Source organism: Radiomyces spectabilis, assembly GCF_025331425.1.
Source record: "Radiomyces spectabilis strain NRRL 2753 chromosome Unknown BYT42scaffold_1, whole genome shotgun sequence".
Lineage (NCBI taxonomy): Eukaryota > Fungi > Mucoromycota > Mucoromycetes > Mucorales > Radiomycetaceae > Radiomyces > Radiomyces spectabilis.
The window spans coordinates 104,968-118,784 of NW_026251926.1; the positions used below are offsets into that span (position 1 = coordinate 104,968).

Here is a 13,817-nt window from a genome sequence, read left to right on the forward strand (position 1 = left end):
GGAACTTCTCATTACATTTATTGTTTGCAGAAATTTATGGATCTAATTGTAGATAAAAAGATGTAAAAACAAAATGATGGATATTTTTTCTTATGACTTGGATTTTAGATGCAATTGCTAAACTTTGCAGGCAGCATCTTGATAGCGCTTTGAGCAAGATAGACGCCGGTGCTTTCCTTGCCATCCAAGGGCAAATCATAGAACAGTTTACGGATCAAATCCTTGTGCTGTTCGTAATCCGATCCATGTTCAAAGAGTTTGCTTCCTTCCAGTCGAGCTTTGTTGGTTTCTTTCCAGTGGTCCCAGAAGAGATGTTGCGCTTGGGTCATGATGGCCGGAATGTCCACCATGCCTTCCACCATTTGGACGTCGGGGTTTTGTTCTTCAATCTTGTAGATGACATTGAGTAATTCCACGGCAATCTGGCGTTCGGCGGGATCGGTAAACCAGCCCAAGAAACCTTCGACGGCCAACGCAAAATTGAATTCTCCCGGCGTACGTTCATACACAGTAGGGTCGCGAGGCAAAACGTGTTCATGAATCTTCAAGCCGTGACACTTGTTAAGAACGCTCCAGGTTCGGGGGAAGAACTGCGTCGGCGCACGGTTAAGTGCACCGTCGTTCTTTCGTCGGCGGAGCCATCGTCCGTGAGCACTAAGGAACACATCGGCAGCATTCTCGGCCGTGATTTCCTTGTTCTTTTCACCGCAAGTGATGTGCTTTTCCAGGGTTTCGGTGGGACCATCGGCGGCCGCCTTGTGACTTTCCAGCGCTTCATGGCTGCCTTTCTCCACAATCAAAGCATACGAATCACGGTACTGAACGTTTCGAATCTTCTTGGCTCCCAAATGTTCCATAATTTCAACCGCATCCGGAGTCAAATGCTCGGTAAAGTCGTCTCTTCCAGCAATGATGACAATGATACCAGGATGAAGCGATTCGATAAACTTGCTGAAATCTTCGCTTTCCTCCCTCGAGATATGAGTGTCAAAGGAAGCATTCTCGATGATCAGTTTCTCATGAACATCGACCGCCCACACGTGAATACCGCGAGAAGCGGCTTCCATGACATAACTGTTGACTTCCACGCGGGCAAAGTTGCCAGCATTGTAACCGGCGGCCTGAACCTTGATCACAATCTGGGAGTCGTCGCCATCCACAGCAATCGGAATAGAAGTACTGGACGTACGGTCCTTGTCATCGGCCACATGGGTGAGACCAAAGACTTGGCCGAGAGGCAACAAGCTTCCAGGTCGGTCGATCAGCAAAATGTTATGGTTGGCTTCGCATAGATTGGGACCGGAAAGAATGGTGCCAAGCAATGACTGAAGTTCAAATGGAGACAACTGCATCAAAATTTCAATGGCTTCTTCTTCGTTGCAGTTATTCATGCGAGAGATTTCTTCACGAAGGGCAATAATGATGAAATGGGTACGAAGACGGAGAATACCATCAAACATGCGAGGCATGCTACGGATAAAGCCACCAAGGTAAATGATGATTTCTTGCACGAGAGGACCTTCACGTACGTCATCGGAGCTATACAAAGTTGAGGTTCATCAGAAAACACTATAAGTTGGAGCAAACAAGACACTCTAAAAAAAAAACAAATCTGGATGGCTTACCAATGATCACCAAGGATCTTTTTGAGGATTTCGGGACCCACAGGCGTGGAGATCAAGTACTCTTGCAGACCCGATCCGATACTGACTTGCTTCTTCAGAATGAGAAGATCGGTAATGCTGATGGTCAGCGATGGTACAATCTTTTGAAGCAACCCGGTCGCTTGACGAGCAATAGCCCAGTAATGAAGTCGCATCGACTTGAGATACACTTCCTCCAACAAGTCCTTGATAGTAGCCTGCAATTCCGCAATATAGAAATCGAGATCAGCGCACGATAAGAGGTATTGCAACAAATCTAATAAAAAGTCTTTGGTAAGCACATATACAAAAAAAAAAAAAAAATAGGTGAGCTTACCAATTTGATCGTAAAGGTTAACCGAGGTGGTGAGACTGTAGACGGCTTGATCAAACTGGGAACGATCACCCAAGGTCAAGGACAGCATGCCATCAATAGCTGCGGCAAACTGAGCCGTATCCTCAAGGCTGGATTCCGTCACACTGTGTAATCTTGGTGGCGTATAGCTGTCGGTGACACCCTTCTTGTCACCAGGGAAGTGTTCGTGATCCTTCAAACGGAATTGAGACTCAGTGGCAATCTTGGAAAGAGCCGAAGCAATGTCCTGGAAATAGCCTTCGTCATGCAATTTATCAAGAGGAGTGTTGAGCGATTTGCCTTGGAATGCCGTTTGGCGACGCTTGGGCGTCTTGTAACCAGGGGTACGGATACCGGGCGTGCTGGACTGAGTTTGATCCTGGTTGTAGCCGAGCTTACGATGAGTGCCCGAACGATGATGAGCCGACTTGTTGACGCGCAAGATGTTTTGCCAATCAATAACATTCTTGTCAATCAAGAAATCCAAGGAAACAATTTGGCTGGTGTTGAGGGTTTCGGAAATACGGGACAGACGGACCCGTGTACCGTTGCAGATACCTGATCGGAGGTTCATGAAAAAGTTGAGAAGATTCTTCTTGGACATATCGGGAGCATGACGAAGAGAAGTAGCCCCGGGAGCCTGCACTTTCTCATGAATGCCGCCCAACATGTCTTTGGTCAGTACCACAATAAGCGTGGGACGGCCAGCAAAACTCCAGTGCTCACTAGCAAAGCCCAATTCAGCTTGGAAAGAGCTGACCAAAAAGTCCGGATCAGCATTCAGATAGAAAGCATCGCTGTCCATAAACTGGGGAGTAAATGCATAGATATGGCCTTCGATACGATAAAGACGGGATGTACCCAGAACACCAATTGGTCTGCAGAAATTAAAGAAGCAAAGATCAGTACATCCATTGGGGTTTCAATATTCCAGACTCTTTTTACCTCTTGACTCTGCCGGTCAATCCAAGCTTGGAGTTTTGACCCAAGGTGGCATAGACATCGGCCAAAGCACGTGGAGGCAATACGGTGATACTGGAAGAAATTTGATCGACAGTTTGGGTTTCGAGACCATAAGTGGATAATTCGGATTGCAATTCCTCATCTTCGGACAAGAGCACGATCTGAGTGATGGTTTCTTTCTTAAGTCGGGCCACGTTGAAACGTCGACCCAAGGGATCAATTTCCGAAGGGGACAGCAAATCTTCGTACATCAAGCAACCCAGTAAATTGAGCGACATGGACCATACAAGGGGAGTGTTGTCACCGGGAAGACGTTTGACGGTATTAGGATGAGCGCGTTCTTCATCGATTGATTCTCTTGGCACGTAATATAATTCTGGCACAAGGGCAACGGACAACTTGTTGGTAGTATGTGGTTCCACGTCCTTATATTCCTCTGGAGGACGAGGATGTTCCGGATCCCACTTGGAGGAGTCAATGGTCACCTTTTGAAGTTTCTCGCGGTATTCTTCCACCTGCTGCATATCACCGTTGTACAAGCCCTCGAGAATAAGGTAAGTGAAAAAGAGAGGCCACTCAGATTCAATGTTTTCAAAGATTTTCAATTCATTATCGTTGTAATGCAAGCGAGAGGTATCTTCGACCACGGTTTGATGACCGTCACGCAAGAAACGTTTCCAACCGTACTTCCCTTCCAGCTTCTTCTTGCCCTCCTCACGTGTACGTTTGACGAGATCGGGATCATCGACAGCAAAGGCAGGAAAACCAATAATGGACAAGACGGAACCGTCAATTTCCTTGGAGTTGGATTCTCTAGGCAAAACGCTTTTGAGGGTGGCAGAATTGCGTGTCAGTTCGTCAGGCAACACGTAGATAACCTAAATCAAGAAAATAATGCGTCATTATTTTCTACCATTTGTGCAATCTCGGATATTGTACGACAACTTACGGAAGAGGGACCACCACGGGCACCAAACAGATTGACGCCATTGATAGCTCTCAGAGCAGCTACGGCCATACCAATGGAAGACGAATTCAACTCTGGTTGACCATGGTTGCTCTTATCACCACGTTCCCAGATACCAAAATCGGGGGTGCGATAGGCGCCTGATAACAAAACAGAAAAATCATCAATATCCCAAGCCACAAATAAAATGATGCAGTGATGCGCGTAGGGAATTGGGCCTTACGTTCAATGTAAAAGACTAAATTTTGCACAAAATCAACTTCGTCTTGAGTAAAGACGATATTCAAGCCACTGGTGGTCATATCGGCCAGTGCCACCAAGAAGAAACTGGTGGCGTCAATCTATGCAAGATGATGTTGAGATAAGCGGGCGGGTGGTGGTACAAACCCACAGCGTGGGCTCCGATGGCACATCCTTTTCTTACCTGTAAGTGACCCCAACCGGCATCGGGAACCACGGTGTCTCCTGTTTTCGTATCATACTTTGCATGAAGACAGTCAAGAACATGTTGGGTCTTTTTGAACCGTTCCACTTTGTGAGCCTGGCGCATCATACAGAACAACAGACCGCGCATTAACTTGACTACCGCATGTTCCAGTTCAACTTTTTTTTTTTTTTTTTTTTTTTTTTTGCAACGCAAAATCATTAGCCTAACTTTTCCACCATTCATACATGCAACGTAACAATCGACTTACAAGTTCTACCACTGTCATCATCCAAGCGTCGATAAGCCAAGGCCAGACCGAAAACACAATAGATGGAGTACACATTATCGCTAATAGGGAAAAAAAATTTGGTGAGCATCGACTAGGAACCATCTCACCTTTTTATTTACTGAGCTTACCGAACCCAAGCGTCTGTATAATCTCCATGGGTCTGTCAGGAGCAATGAAAGAAAGAATGGTTAGTAAATACAATGATATAACCTGACAACAACACAAAGCATGAATATCCATGCGAAACCACTTACGGTGATAGCTACTGAAGCCGGGATCAAGCCCGTAGCGGGATTTTGCTTGGAAAGAATGGTCGAGTTAATGACCTCATAGTAATAATCGAGTCTCTCGAGCTTTTCTTTCCGGTTATAGTGAGCCATGGAGAATCAGTGAGAGAATAAAGGAACAAAGAAAAAAAAAAACGGACTCGCGGCGTTTTTTTCTTATGGCAACCAACGATGCCATGACGTTTTTTTGTTTTTGAATCTCAGTGTCTTGTTCCGATCAGGACAGATTGCCCTCTGTTGGGAAAATCACATCTTTATTTTTAGGGTCTCGATTGTATGACAATTAGCTTTTTTTGAAACCCAATGAATCCGTCGGTCAACTTTGACGCCGCATTTTCAACTCCGCAGATGCCCTGTGCGTTTTTCTTCTGTTTGTTTCCTCCACTGTGTTGCCTTTCTAATACACTTTCCCAGCACATTGCCTGAAACTTTGAGGAATGAGTTCAATATAGTGAAGGAAAACATATGCAGGCTTGTCCTTATTGGTATTTTGCTTCTCGAAAAACACGGCATAAAAAAAACTACATGTATTTTTTCAACCGGAGCTTCATTCGATCGGTTTTCCATGATTTGAAGCAAAACCAACGAAAACCAACCGCTCCTTAACAACAAACCCAAGTAAGCAATAATTTTTTTCTTGTTTTTGTTTTATAAATCTATGACTAAGAAAGCCCCAGCTTACCTTTACTTGACACGGTTGAATTTGTCATTCAGAAGATGTATTACGAGTCGGACGGTATGGTATTTTTCTTCTATCGAATTCTATCGTGTCATTTTTGGGTAAATACTGACACCGTCAAGCAACGGGTTAAGACGGTGAGAGAAAAAAGTTTTTCAATGGCGGAATCTCCATGCCCAAAGATACTTTCGTCATCTGCCAGAAAAATGGAACTTTTTTACAAGAGCGATTCAGGTACTCCACTAAATGAACTTTTATTTGCTTTCTAAACGTTTCATCATCTGCCGATCGCCCTGTTTTTGAAGCATTCATTGTTGCATCGCGTTTGGAGTATAAGTACAATACTCCTGCACAGGTTCTAGCCTTTGTGAGAGACAAAGGAACCACTAATTTGATGAATTTCATCATCCAATGTTGAAGCACTGCTACGGATTTCAATCGAAACCAGCCAAAAGCAGGTTTTGCCCATTTGCACATAAAGTTTTACACATAGAACAACTTAATCGGATTCCATTGCGTCGGTGGAAATTGAATACAAGTTTGCGAAATTGATGATTTCTCGATCTTCGCTGAGTGAAACAGCCTGATTAATGAAAGACACAATAATCCTACCAAAAAAACGCTTGGTTAAATCATGAACTATCTTTGGCTGTTCACACTTGGAAGGGGATTTGCAAACATAGCAGCTACCTTGATCGCAGCACACACAGCCCCATTCATGCTCGATGCAACCTTCTTTTTCTTTTAGTAAAAGGACCCTTTTAAAAAAGCTGATAAATTGTTTTTGCACCGACCAACTGATAATTTCAGGATTGTATTGCGAAAAAAAGGACTTTATTTGATTCACCTCTTGGGCATTCCTTTTAGCATGTTCAGCTGATTCAAAAGTTCGAGGGCATTATTTGTGAATATAGACTTTTGACGAAACCACGAATTATACAGATGCGCTTTCTTGGAGATATACATAGCCGCATTTAATGATACAAACTGATCATTTGCAATATATGCTTCTATGGAGCGTCTGTCACGTCTGAATCTTTTTGTTGCTTTCTCTGATCTTTTTCGCCGATCTTTTTCGCCGTTGGCCGATCCGCTCCACCGCGTCTTACTGTTTGTTGTATTTCAGTCTCCGTTCAATACATTTCAAATTTGTCAAAAAAAACAAGGGAACGAAAAAAAAAAAAAAGAGACGACAATACCAGTGCTACCAAACAAATGGCATCGTCTGAGGAAATCGACATTCGTCAGTTGTCTCTTCATGAATCGGAGGAAGCAGAGGAGAACGAACAGAATAGTGACAAAGGGCATCACAAGCATTCAAAGAAAGGCAGTAAAAAGAAACCGTTGTCTAAGAAGAAGGAGAAGGCTTTGCAGCGAGAACAAGAACGAAAAAGTGCGGTTTTTGCTGCATTCAGTAAATTCTATGAGGACGAATTTGGTACCGAACGATGGACTTCGTTGCTTGAAGCACTCAAGAAACCTGTGCGTCACTGTATCATGTTGAACAAGTACGCTGATCCCGAAGATGTCGCTGTCAAGCTGACGGGAATGAAAGATGATCTTCAGCGATTGGACTTTTTGTCCATTCCATGTTTCGCCACTTCACAAGCACGATTCCCACCGCCTTCGAAAGATCGTCATAATATCAGTGATTACTATATCCTGGACGCTGGCTCGGTTCTAGCCACTGAAGCTTTAGATATTCGTCCCGAAGATCGAATTCTCGATCTGTGTGCAGCGCCCGGCGGCAAATCGCTTTCGGTATTGCAACGATTATCAGAAAAATATGGTCAGTTGACAGCCAACGAGCTTTCCCCGGATCGTCGTCGTCGTTTACGGCAAGTCATGGAAAGTTATCTTCCTCCCCGAGCGGTTCAGGCCATTGTGACAGTGACAGGAAGAGACGGTACACGCTGGTATGGAGAGCCAGAACAATACGATAAGGTCCTTTTGGATGCTCCTTGCTCCTCCGAACGCCATTTACTGCACGATGATAAGGAATTCGAACAATGGACACCCAAACGCACGCAGCAAAACGCAAAACGTCAACTCGCGCTTCTAAAAGCTGCTGTGTTTTCATTGCAAGTGGGCGGACAGGTTGTCTACGGCACATGCTCTATCAGTTCACTGGAAAATGACAAGGTCATTGATAAGATTATCAAAAAGGGCAAGGTCCCTGTGAAAGTTGTGCGTAAATCGTGGGCCATTGGTGAAGCGACCAAGTATGGATGGATCATTCTTCCGGACACGACAGGCGGATGGGGACCATTATACTTTTGCGTTCTACAGCGAACCGGTGTGTCCAAGGAGGAAGGCAGTGATCTGGAGGACAGCGAAAATGACTTTGTCGAAAGCGAGGATGAAGTACCAGCAGCTAGAAAAAACGAGAAATCCAAAAGCGGGAAAATCAAAAAGAAATAATATCTAGAAAGTTAAATAGAAATATCATGCATCATTTTTTTTGATCTGGCAAGTGAATGTGGAATATACGATCAAACAATCAAGGAGAATCACGATGTATGGCGTGATACTGCTCAATTTTTTTTTTATTGCGAGTTAAAACTGCCGTATATAATGGTGATACATGCTTTTATATAACGAGAAATAATTACGGACTATTATCTGATGTTCCGTTCAATACAAAAATGTGCAGGATTGTGGGGATGCGGGGCGATGCACTCAACGAAGCTCCAAGCTCAACAGCATGACGTACTTTTCAAACTCAGAGGCGAAGAACAAAGGTGCACACCCCAAACTTGGTGATTCTTCGAAATTCTTCCAGAATTCATTTGTTTGCATTTTTTTTATCCTTTTAATTGTCGATATGTTTGGGTGTATAGCAGCGGGACGATTGGTAAATACTTGCTTAATCTTTCACACACAATATGCCATTTCAATGTTCTAAACCCAATCCATTACGGGAATCGCTGTTAGGTGCAAACCAATTTGCAGCAAGTGGACGTCAACAAGTACGTGTTTGAGCTGTCAGACGCTCACACGATCAACCACATTGTCGTATTCCTCCTAGGAACTATACCTTTTGAGCCTGGATTTGCCGCTACGGTTCACTTATTATGGCCCAACAAAGAATGGCAACTACTTGGAGCGTAAGTAGCGAATCAAGTGACATTAGAGTCATTATTTGGTGTTCCCTAATCCTGATTGCATGTCCATGTTCGACAGCATCTCGAACGAGAAACCCAGTGCCATCTTTCGTTTGCGAAGAAACGAATCGAAAAACGGGCCTGACGTTACCATGCAACCCGCGTCTCCTGCTACGCTGGGTATTTCGATCGAACCGATCCAAGCGGTGGAACAGCAACTGTCCACACTGCAGCAGAACAATACGGCCTCCGCGACCTCCATGTCACTTGTTAAACCAGGAGCCAATCTCACTCAAGTGGGGCAAATGGCGAACCGTATCTTGGTAAACTTGTACAACTATGTTACCTCTTTTACGGCGCAGGAACTGCCGATGAATGCTATCCCGCTGGGTGCATTAACCGAACAAGGCTATTTACCAGTCAAGGCTTTCCAAACCTGGTACGAGAATCTCGGAAGAAAACTCCATAATGATCCCAATTATCTTTTGGAGGAAAAGGATGCGTAGTGAATTAGTTTCTTTCAATAGTCTCCAAAACGATGTATATAGAATTGTAAAAAGAAGAAAAACCCCGTTTGGAGTGCTTTTTTTTTAAAAAAAAAAAAAAAAATTTTGGTCATTTTTATAAATTGCGCAGACAGACAAAGTGGGGAGAAACGGTGAGAAGACATAAAAATATGATACAAGAGTGATATTTATCTGCTATCTCGTTAATCGGATCGGACATGCGAAAGCTCCACAGCAAAGCCGATGGCAATCTTTGAGAATTCTTTCATATGGTCAAAGGACAACTTATCGATCGTGTCACCGGAAGTGTGGATGTAATGGTTCGAATCTTCAAATGAGCTCTCAATTGTAAAAGCAGAGGGGAAACCAATTTGACGCCATGAAGCATGGTCTATATTCCCGTTTTTTTATCAGTATGGTATTCTGCTATTTGTGCGTGATCCTACTTACCGCTGCACGCATAACCGCACTTTGTCAAAGTGTATGGGATACCAGCATAAGAATCCACGAGGACCTTGATAAAGTCCGTCAACTATAACATGGCCAAAAAAAAGGTGGATCAGCTTTTTGTAACATGGCAACTTTTCCTGGCCATTTTATCTATAAATACCTTGTCATCAACGTGATCGGTAACAATGCCAATGACGGGATTGCCGCTGGGACCCACGTAACCCGTCATATCGTTCTGCAACATGGCAACCACACGTTTTCCGTCCTGTTGATATTGACGCGAAACAGCTTGGCTACCAAGCAATCCGCCTTCTTCACCACTGTACCAATGGAATTCAACAGGTCGTTCGGGACGGAATCCATTATTCACCAAGCTACGGAAAGCTTCCACAGTTGAAGTAGTACCGCTGCCGTCGTCCTTTTTTTATTTTCCATTCCCAAAAGTAAATATTCCCAAAACAGTTAGACTTGTTTCCATCGATATGCATTGATGAAACTTACATCAGCACCGGGTGCTCGGCCATATTTTGGCAAATACATGTTCATAGAATCCAAGTGAGCTCCAACAATGACGAGCTCATCTTTCAAGTCCTCGTTGGTTCCTTCAAATCGAGCCACGATGGAAAATTGTTCCCACTAACAAATTTTTTTGAGTGAGATGATCGGGTTGATAAAAAAAAATAAAAAAAGAAAAACAGCGACAGTCGGTCAAAACACTTACTGGGTGCTGAAACTCTTTCACGGCCACATGATCCGAGCCTTGTGCGATATTCTCCAATTGTTGGAGCAACCAACGGCATGATTCACCACCCCAACTTGATTTGTAATAACGGTTTCTGAAGCTGGTAAATTTGGTCAAGAAGGCCTCCATTGTCTCTGTGCTCAAATTGCCGATGTAGGGGGTCACTTCGTCTTCGTATAAAGTTCTCGCCGGAATAACTGTAAAAAGATCACATGCATATTGATGAGAAAGATTGCAGGTGATCCATTTTTGGGTTCGAGTCGTTACATACATGGCTTCCAGTTTTGCACACGAACAATTTCGTCAGTGTAGTCGGTGATATCCATAAACTTAATTCCGGCTCGAATCAAGGATTCCTTATCAGACTCTTTAATCCATTTGGGAGGGGAATCCTCGCTAAAAAAAAAAAAAAAAAAAGTCAGGATTTATCAGTGTCACACACTAAACGTAGAAAGAAAGGAGGTAGGGTTTACCTGTATCTGATAAGACGAGGTTCAGCATCTCCTACTTGAGAAATGCTTATCTGGCCATAGCTAACCAAAGGGCTTGCGGCCACAAGCGTGCTCGAGGCGAGAAAGGGTAAAAATGCGAGAGCGGCAGCGATTTTCATGGTCACAATAAAGAGAGGAAAAAGAAAAAAGCACTGGGAAACCGGCGTCCCTTTATTGCCTCCAAATCGGTTGCCCGAAAAATTTATTTTCCGCTGCCGATGGTGCGTCATATGGCCCACTTGAAATGCCGCTCTTGGGTGATTTCCATTTGGAAACACAATCCATCTATTTTACTCCCACTGTCTCTGCACACAAAGCAATTAACATGTTATCATCGATAAGAAATAATGCATCAAAACTAGATGCTGTTTTTTGCTTAGATACAAACTGTTGTTTTTTCGGTCGTGTGGCACGTGCTTGTGAAATGAAACAACAATTTAGCGATGCTATGGCCTTGCCAACGGAAAGTTTTTATTTACTGAATGTCAGTTCATATTAATAGTTTTGAAAGATCATTTGTTGATAAGCAGGGAATCACGATGTATTATTTTGATAGATGTATGTGTCTTGATTTATATATGTGATAGCGAAAGTGGTGCATACGGGACCATACCCCACTCCATCCTTCAACGTGCGAGCTCGGAAGCTTCCATTCTTCTGGCCATGGCAAAGTCCACACAACTGTTCTTGAATTTCGTCAACGTATCCATGTACTTTGAGTAAAACTGTAGAAAAAAAGATTTCGATGTCAGTAGTCAGTCGATCCCTTCGTGATTATGGCCAACTCACATTAATACCCTCTACTAGATTGGTTCGGATCTCTTTAAATTTGTCAAATCCCATTTCTAAGTTTTGAATCGCTTTCTGTCGTTTGGCTGCGCCGTCGCTAGACCGAACAATCATGGCGAATTCTTCATAGACTTGCTGCATGGTTTCCAATCGATCTACTTGCGCATCCACCGATGTATTCATATCCAGCTGGAACTTGCCGTACTTTTTAAGTTCTTGAGTGAAAACACCCTTAAACTGTTCCGGTTCGATCTTGACGGTCGGAATGCCTCCCGTAAGTTCTGAAGCTTTCGCCAGCAATGCTTCCGAAATATCATCTTCTGCCGCCAACTTACGAGCATCTTCCACCAGATGTTGCCGGAATTTTGCTGCATCTTCACTTTCTTGTATTAATTTGCGCAAGCGATCGATGAGATTTTGCAACTGGGTATAGTGTGACTCGTCGCTGACAATGGAGGGTAAACTGTCTTTCATCTCTTCGACCGGTCGTGATAACATTTCAATAGGTCGACTCCAGCTTCCAAGCTTCGCGCGCACGATGCGATCCGCCTTTTGGGCCGCTTGAATGGTGTCGTGGTGCTTTGAGCCTTCCGTTAATAGGGCCTTGGTCAATAGCTGAGATGGAGGTCGCGTCCACACTTTGGAAAAGAGTGAATACAGTGCGCGATCATTTTTCATATCAGGTTCTCGATACTTACAGTTACCGTACTGTCGTCGCAGAATTTCATCATGATTATTCTCTTCTTCAATAGCATCAAATCCTTCGTCAACAATATCTGCTGCCTTTAACGACATGGTTTGCACATTGTTGATCATGTCTCGAATAGCCCGAATCCCGCCTCCATGTTGAACTTCTTCGTTGCAGAGGACCAAGGAAGTGGGTAATACATTGGGATCGACAATATCCAGCGCTCGTGGAAGATCCAGTGATTGCATCAAACTAAGATACGGGCAAAATGAGTGGCCACCCTTTCTTTTGTTTCCCTTCCAAAGACTCGCCTCGATGTACCTTTCATAATCCCGCTGTATAACTTGATATTTGCCGGCAATATCCACGTCCATGATCTGCTCTTTTTGATCGGCGTAAACACTGGCTGCTTGATGCACAGCGAGAGGTACGAGACTCTCGAACAAGGGACGATTGAATTCGCCTGCTGAGGATTTGATGTATTGTGTAGGATTGGTAATGGCAGATGGCATGACGGGTTTCACCATATCTGATCTGAGAATAGGAGGTAACAGGCTAACTTGCGGTACTGTTTCCATATACACCAGATCATTGTCCTTTTCAGCTCGTAGCAGGTCGGCGTGGATGGATTTTTCGAGCGTTTCGACTTTGTTCACAAGCGTCGCGTTGATGGATAGACTGCCGCGAAGAAAGCTGGAACCCGATTCGATCGCTTCCAACGCCTGACGGTTGAAAGACGCGGCGAGCCGTAAACGAGCGATTTCTTCGCCGTAGCGGGAGAGGGATATGCATTCGTTTGCTTTATTATACTGCGATGTGGCAGTATAGTAAGCTGCTTTGATGCGGATGTAAGTATGCCAAGAGGAAGGAAGTAGTTCGCATACAGATTTGTCACTGAGGACGCTGCTGTAGTAATCCGCCACTTTGATTGCCAAACGGGCGACGGTGCCGGATTTCATATGTTCCATAATGGCTTTATGCCAAACGGCTTCTTGAGCTTGTGCCAGCATCAGCGAAGTCAAGGCATCCAACATATTCGAGCTCAGATCGGGTCTCAAATTTGGCATGAGTTCCCGTTCAATGTATCGGAAGCACCCTGCAGCATGCTAAAAAAGAAATATTTCCATGCCTGGATTCAGTCATGAAATGGTCAAATAGAGAAAAGAAGCTCATCAAAAGTTACCTGAAAGTAATTACACGTCTTTCGGATGCCTTCTGTTGATACTCTATTTTCTTGGCATCCCAACGTGCTGTAAATAGACGCCATGGTAAACAATAGGCACGCCTTTTCATACTCTAGGTTGCTGTGAGCAACTTTTTGAATGGGAAAATAGTCCGTCAATCCCACTGATTCCTCGAATGATCAGAAATGGCGTTGCTTACTTGCCTGGTTTTGAAACATTTGGAAACGGGCTTCGCCATTCGAATTTGAGTGCT

At 44.0% G+C, this 13,817-nt stretch overlaps 5 protein-coding genes across 5 annotated transcripts; 2 read left to right on the forward strand and 3 right to left on the reverse strand.

The window, feature by feature from the left end:
* Positions 1–6: 6 nt before the first annotated feature.
* BYT42DRAFT_601005 (glycosyl hydrolases family 15-domain-containing protein) lies at positions 7–5,040 on the reverse strand. Its single transcript, XM_051571013.1, has 10 exons — positions 4,899–5,040; positions 4,773–4,804; positions 4,624–4,703; positions 4,353–4,531; positions 4,152–4,269; positions 3,911–4,068; positions 2,944–3,839; positions 1,981–2,876; positions 1,626–1,920; positions 7–1,539 (listed from the first exon to the last, which is right to left on the reverse strand). The coding sequence occupies exons 1-10, from the start codon at positions 5,022–5,024 to the stop codon at positions 105–107; spliced, it is 4,215 nt and encodes a 1,404-aa protein (XP_051427833.1). The 5' UTR covers positions 5,025–5,040; the 3' UTR covers positions 7–104.
* Positions 5,041–6,475: 1,435 nt separating this feature from the next.
* On the forward strand, positions 6,476–8,125 carry BYT42DRAFT_550576 (S-adenosyl-L-methionine-dependent methyltransferase). Its single transcript, XM_051566150.1, has 2 exons — positions 6,476–6,718; positions 6,810–8,125. Exon 2 carries the CDS (start codon positions 6,826–6,828, stop codon positions 8,029–8,031), a length of 1,206 nt encoding a protein of 401 aa, XP_051427834.1. The 5' UTR covers positions 6,476–6,718; positions 6,810–6,825; the 3' UTR covers positions 8,032–8,125.
* Positions 8,126–8,392: 267 nt separating this feature from the next.
* BYT42DRAFT_550579 (uncharacterized protein) lies at positions 8,393–9,370 on the forward strand. The gene is made up of 3 exons (XM_051566151.1): positions 8,393–8,464; positions 8,545–8,717; positions 8,794–9,370. Exons 1-3 carry the CDS (start codon positions 8,435–8,437, stop codon positions 9,218–9,220), a joined length of 630 nt encoding a protein of 209 aa, XP_051427835.1. The 5' UTR covers positions 8,393–8,434; the 3' UTR covers positions 9,221–9,370.
* On the reverse strand, positions 9,284–11,067 carry BYT42DRAFT_550581 (uncharacterized protein). Its single transcript, XM_051566152.1, has 7 exons — positions 10,886–11,067; positions 10,684–10,808; positions 10,392–10,609; positions 10,172–10,306; positions 9,831–10,088; positions 9,671–9,752; positions 9,284–9,611 (listed from the first exon to the last, which is right to left on the reverse strand). Exons 1-7 carry the CDS (start codon positions 11,020–11,022, stop codon positions 9,424–9,426), a joined length of 1,143 nt encoding a protein of 380 aa, XP_051427836.1. The 5' UTR covers positions 11,023–11,067; the 3' UTR covers positions 9,284–9,423.
* Positions 11,068–11,141: 74 nt separating this feature from the next.
* BYT42DRAFT_550586 (ALIX V-shaped domain binding to HIV-domain-containing protein) lies at positions 11,142–13,790 on the reverse strand. Its single transcript, XM_051566153.1, has 6 exons — positions 13,768–13,790; positions 13,564–13,694; positions 12,702–13,509; positions 12,391–12,632; positions 11,693–12,330; positions 11,142–11,628 (listed from the first exon to the last, which is right to left on the reverse strand). The coding sequence occupies exons 3-6, from the start codon at positions 13,445–13,447 to the stop codon at positions 11,530–11,532; spliced, it is 1,725 nt and encodes a 574-aa protein (XP_051427837.1). The 5' UTR covers positions 13,448–13,509; positions 13,564–13,694; positions 13,768–13,790; the 3' UTR covers positions 11,142–11,529.
* Between the last annotated feature and the right edge of the window lie 27 nt (positions 13,791–13,817).

Bases quoted from the DNA above. Each gene is read 5' to 3' on its own strand.
- BYT42DRAFT_601005 (XM_051571013.1), bottom strand. From the start codon at position 5,024: ATGGCTCACTATAACCGGAAAGAAAAGCTCGAGAGACTCGATTATTAC. The intron at 1,921-1,980 runs GTAAGCTCACCT...ACTTTTTATTAG, and splicing joins TAACCTTTACGATCAAATTG to ATTTGTTGCAATACCTCTTA. The intron at 1,540-1,625 runs GTAAGCCATCCA...AACTTTGTATAG, and splicing joins AAGATCCTTGGTGATCATTG to CTCCGATGACGTACGTGAAG.
- BYT42DRAFT_550576 (XM_051566150.1), top strand. From the start codon at position 6,826: ATGGCATCGTCTGAGGAAATCGACATTCGTCAGTTGTCTCTTCATGAA.
- BYT42DRAFT_550579 (XM_051566151.1), top strand. From the start codon at position 8,435: ATGTTTGGGTGTATAGCAGCGGGACGATTG. The intron at 8,465-8,544 runs GTAAATACTTGC...AATCGCTGTTAG, and splicing joins GTATAGCAGCGGGACGATTG to GTGCAAACCAATTTGCAGCA. The intron at 8,718-8,793 runs GTAAGTAGCGAA...CATGTTCGACAG, and splicing joins GAATGGCAACTACTTGGAGC to CATCTCGAACGAGAAACCCA.
- BYT42DRAFT_550581 (XM_051566152.1), bottom strand. From the start codon at position 11,022: ATGAAAATCGCTGCCGCTCTCGCATTTTTACCCTTTCTCGCCTCGAGC. The intron at 9,753-9,830 runs GTATTTATAGAT...GCCATGTTATAG, and splicing joins CCGATCACGTTGATGACAAG to TTGACGGACTTTATCAAGGT. The intron at 9,612-9,670 runs GTAAGTAGGATC...ACGGGAATATAG, and splicing joins GTGCGGTTATGCGTGCAGCG to ACCATGCTTCATGGCGTCAA.
- BYT42DRAFT_550586 (XM_051566153.1), bottom strand. From the start codon at position 13,447: ATGCCAAATTTGAGACCCGATCTGAGCTCGAATATGTTGGATGCCTTG. The intron at 12,331-12,390 runs GTAAGTATCGAG...TCTTTTCCAAAG, and splicing joins GCGACGACAGTACGGTAACT to TGTGGACGCGACCTCCATCT. The intron at 11,629-11,692 runs GTGAGTTGGCCA...TTTTTTCTACAG, and splicing joins ATCTAGTAGAGGGTATTAAT to TTTTACTCAAAGTACATGGA.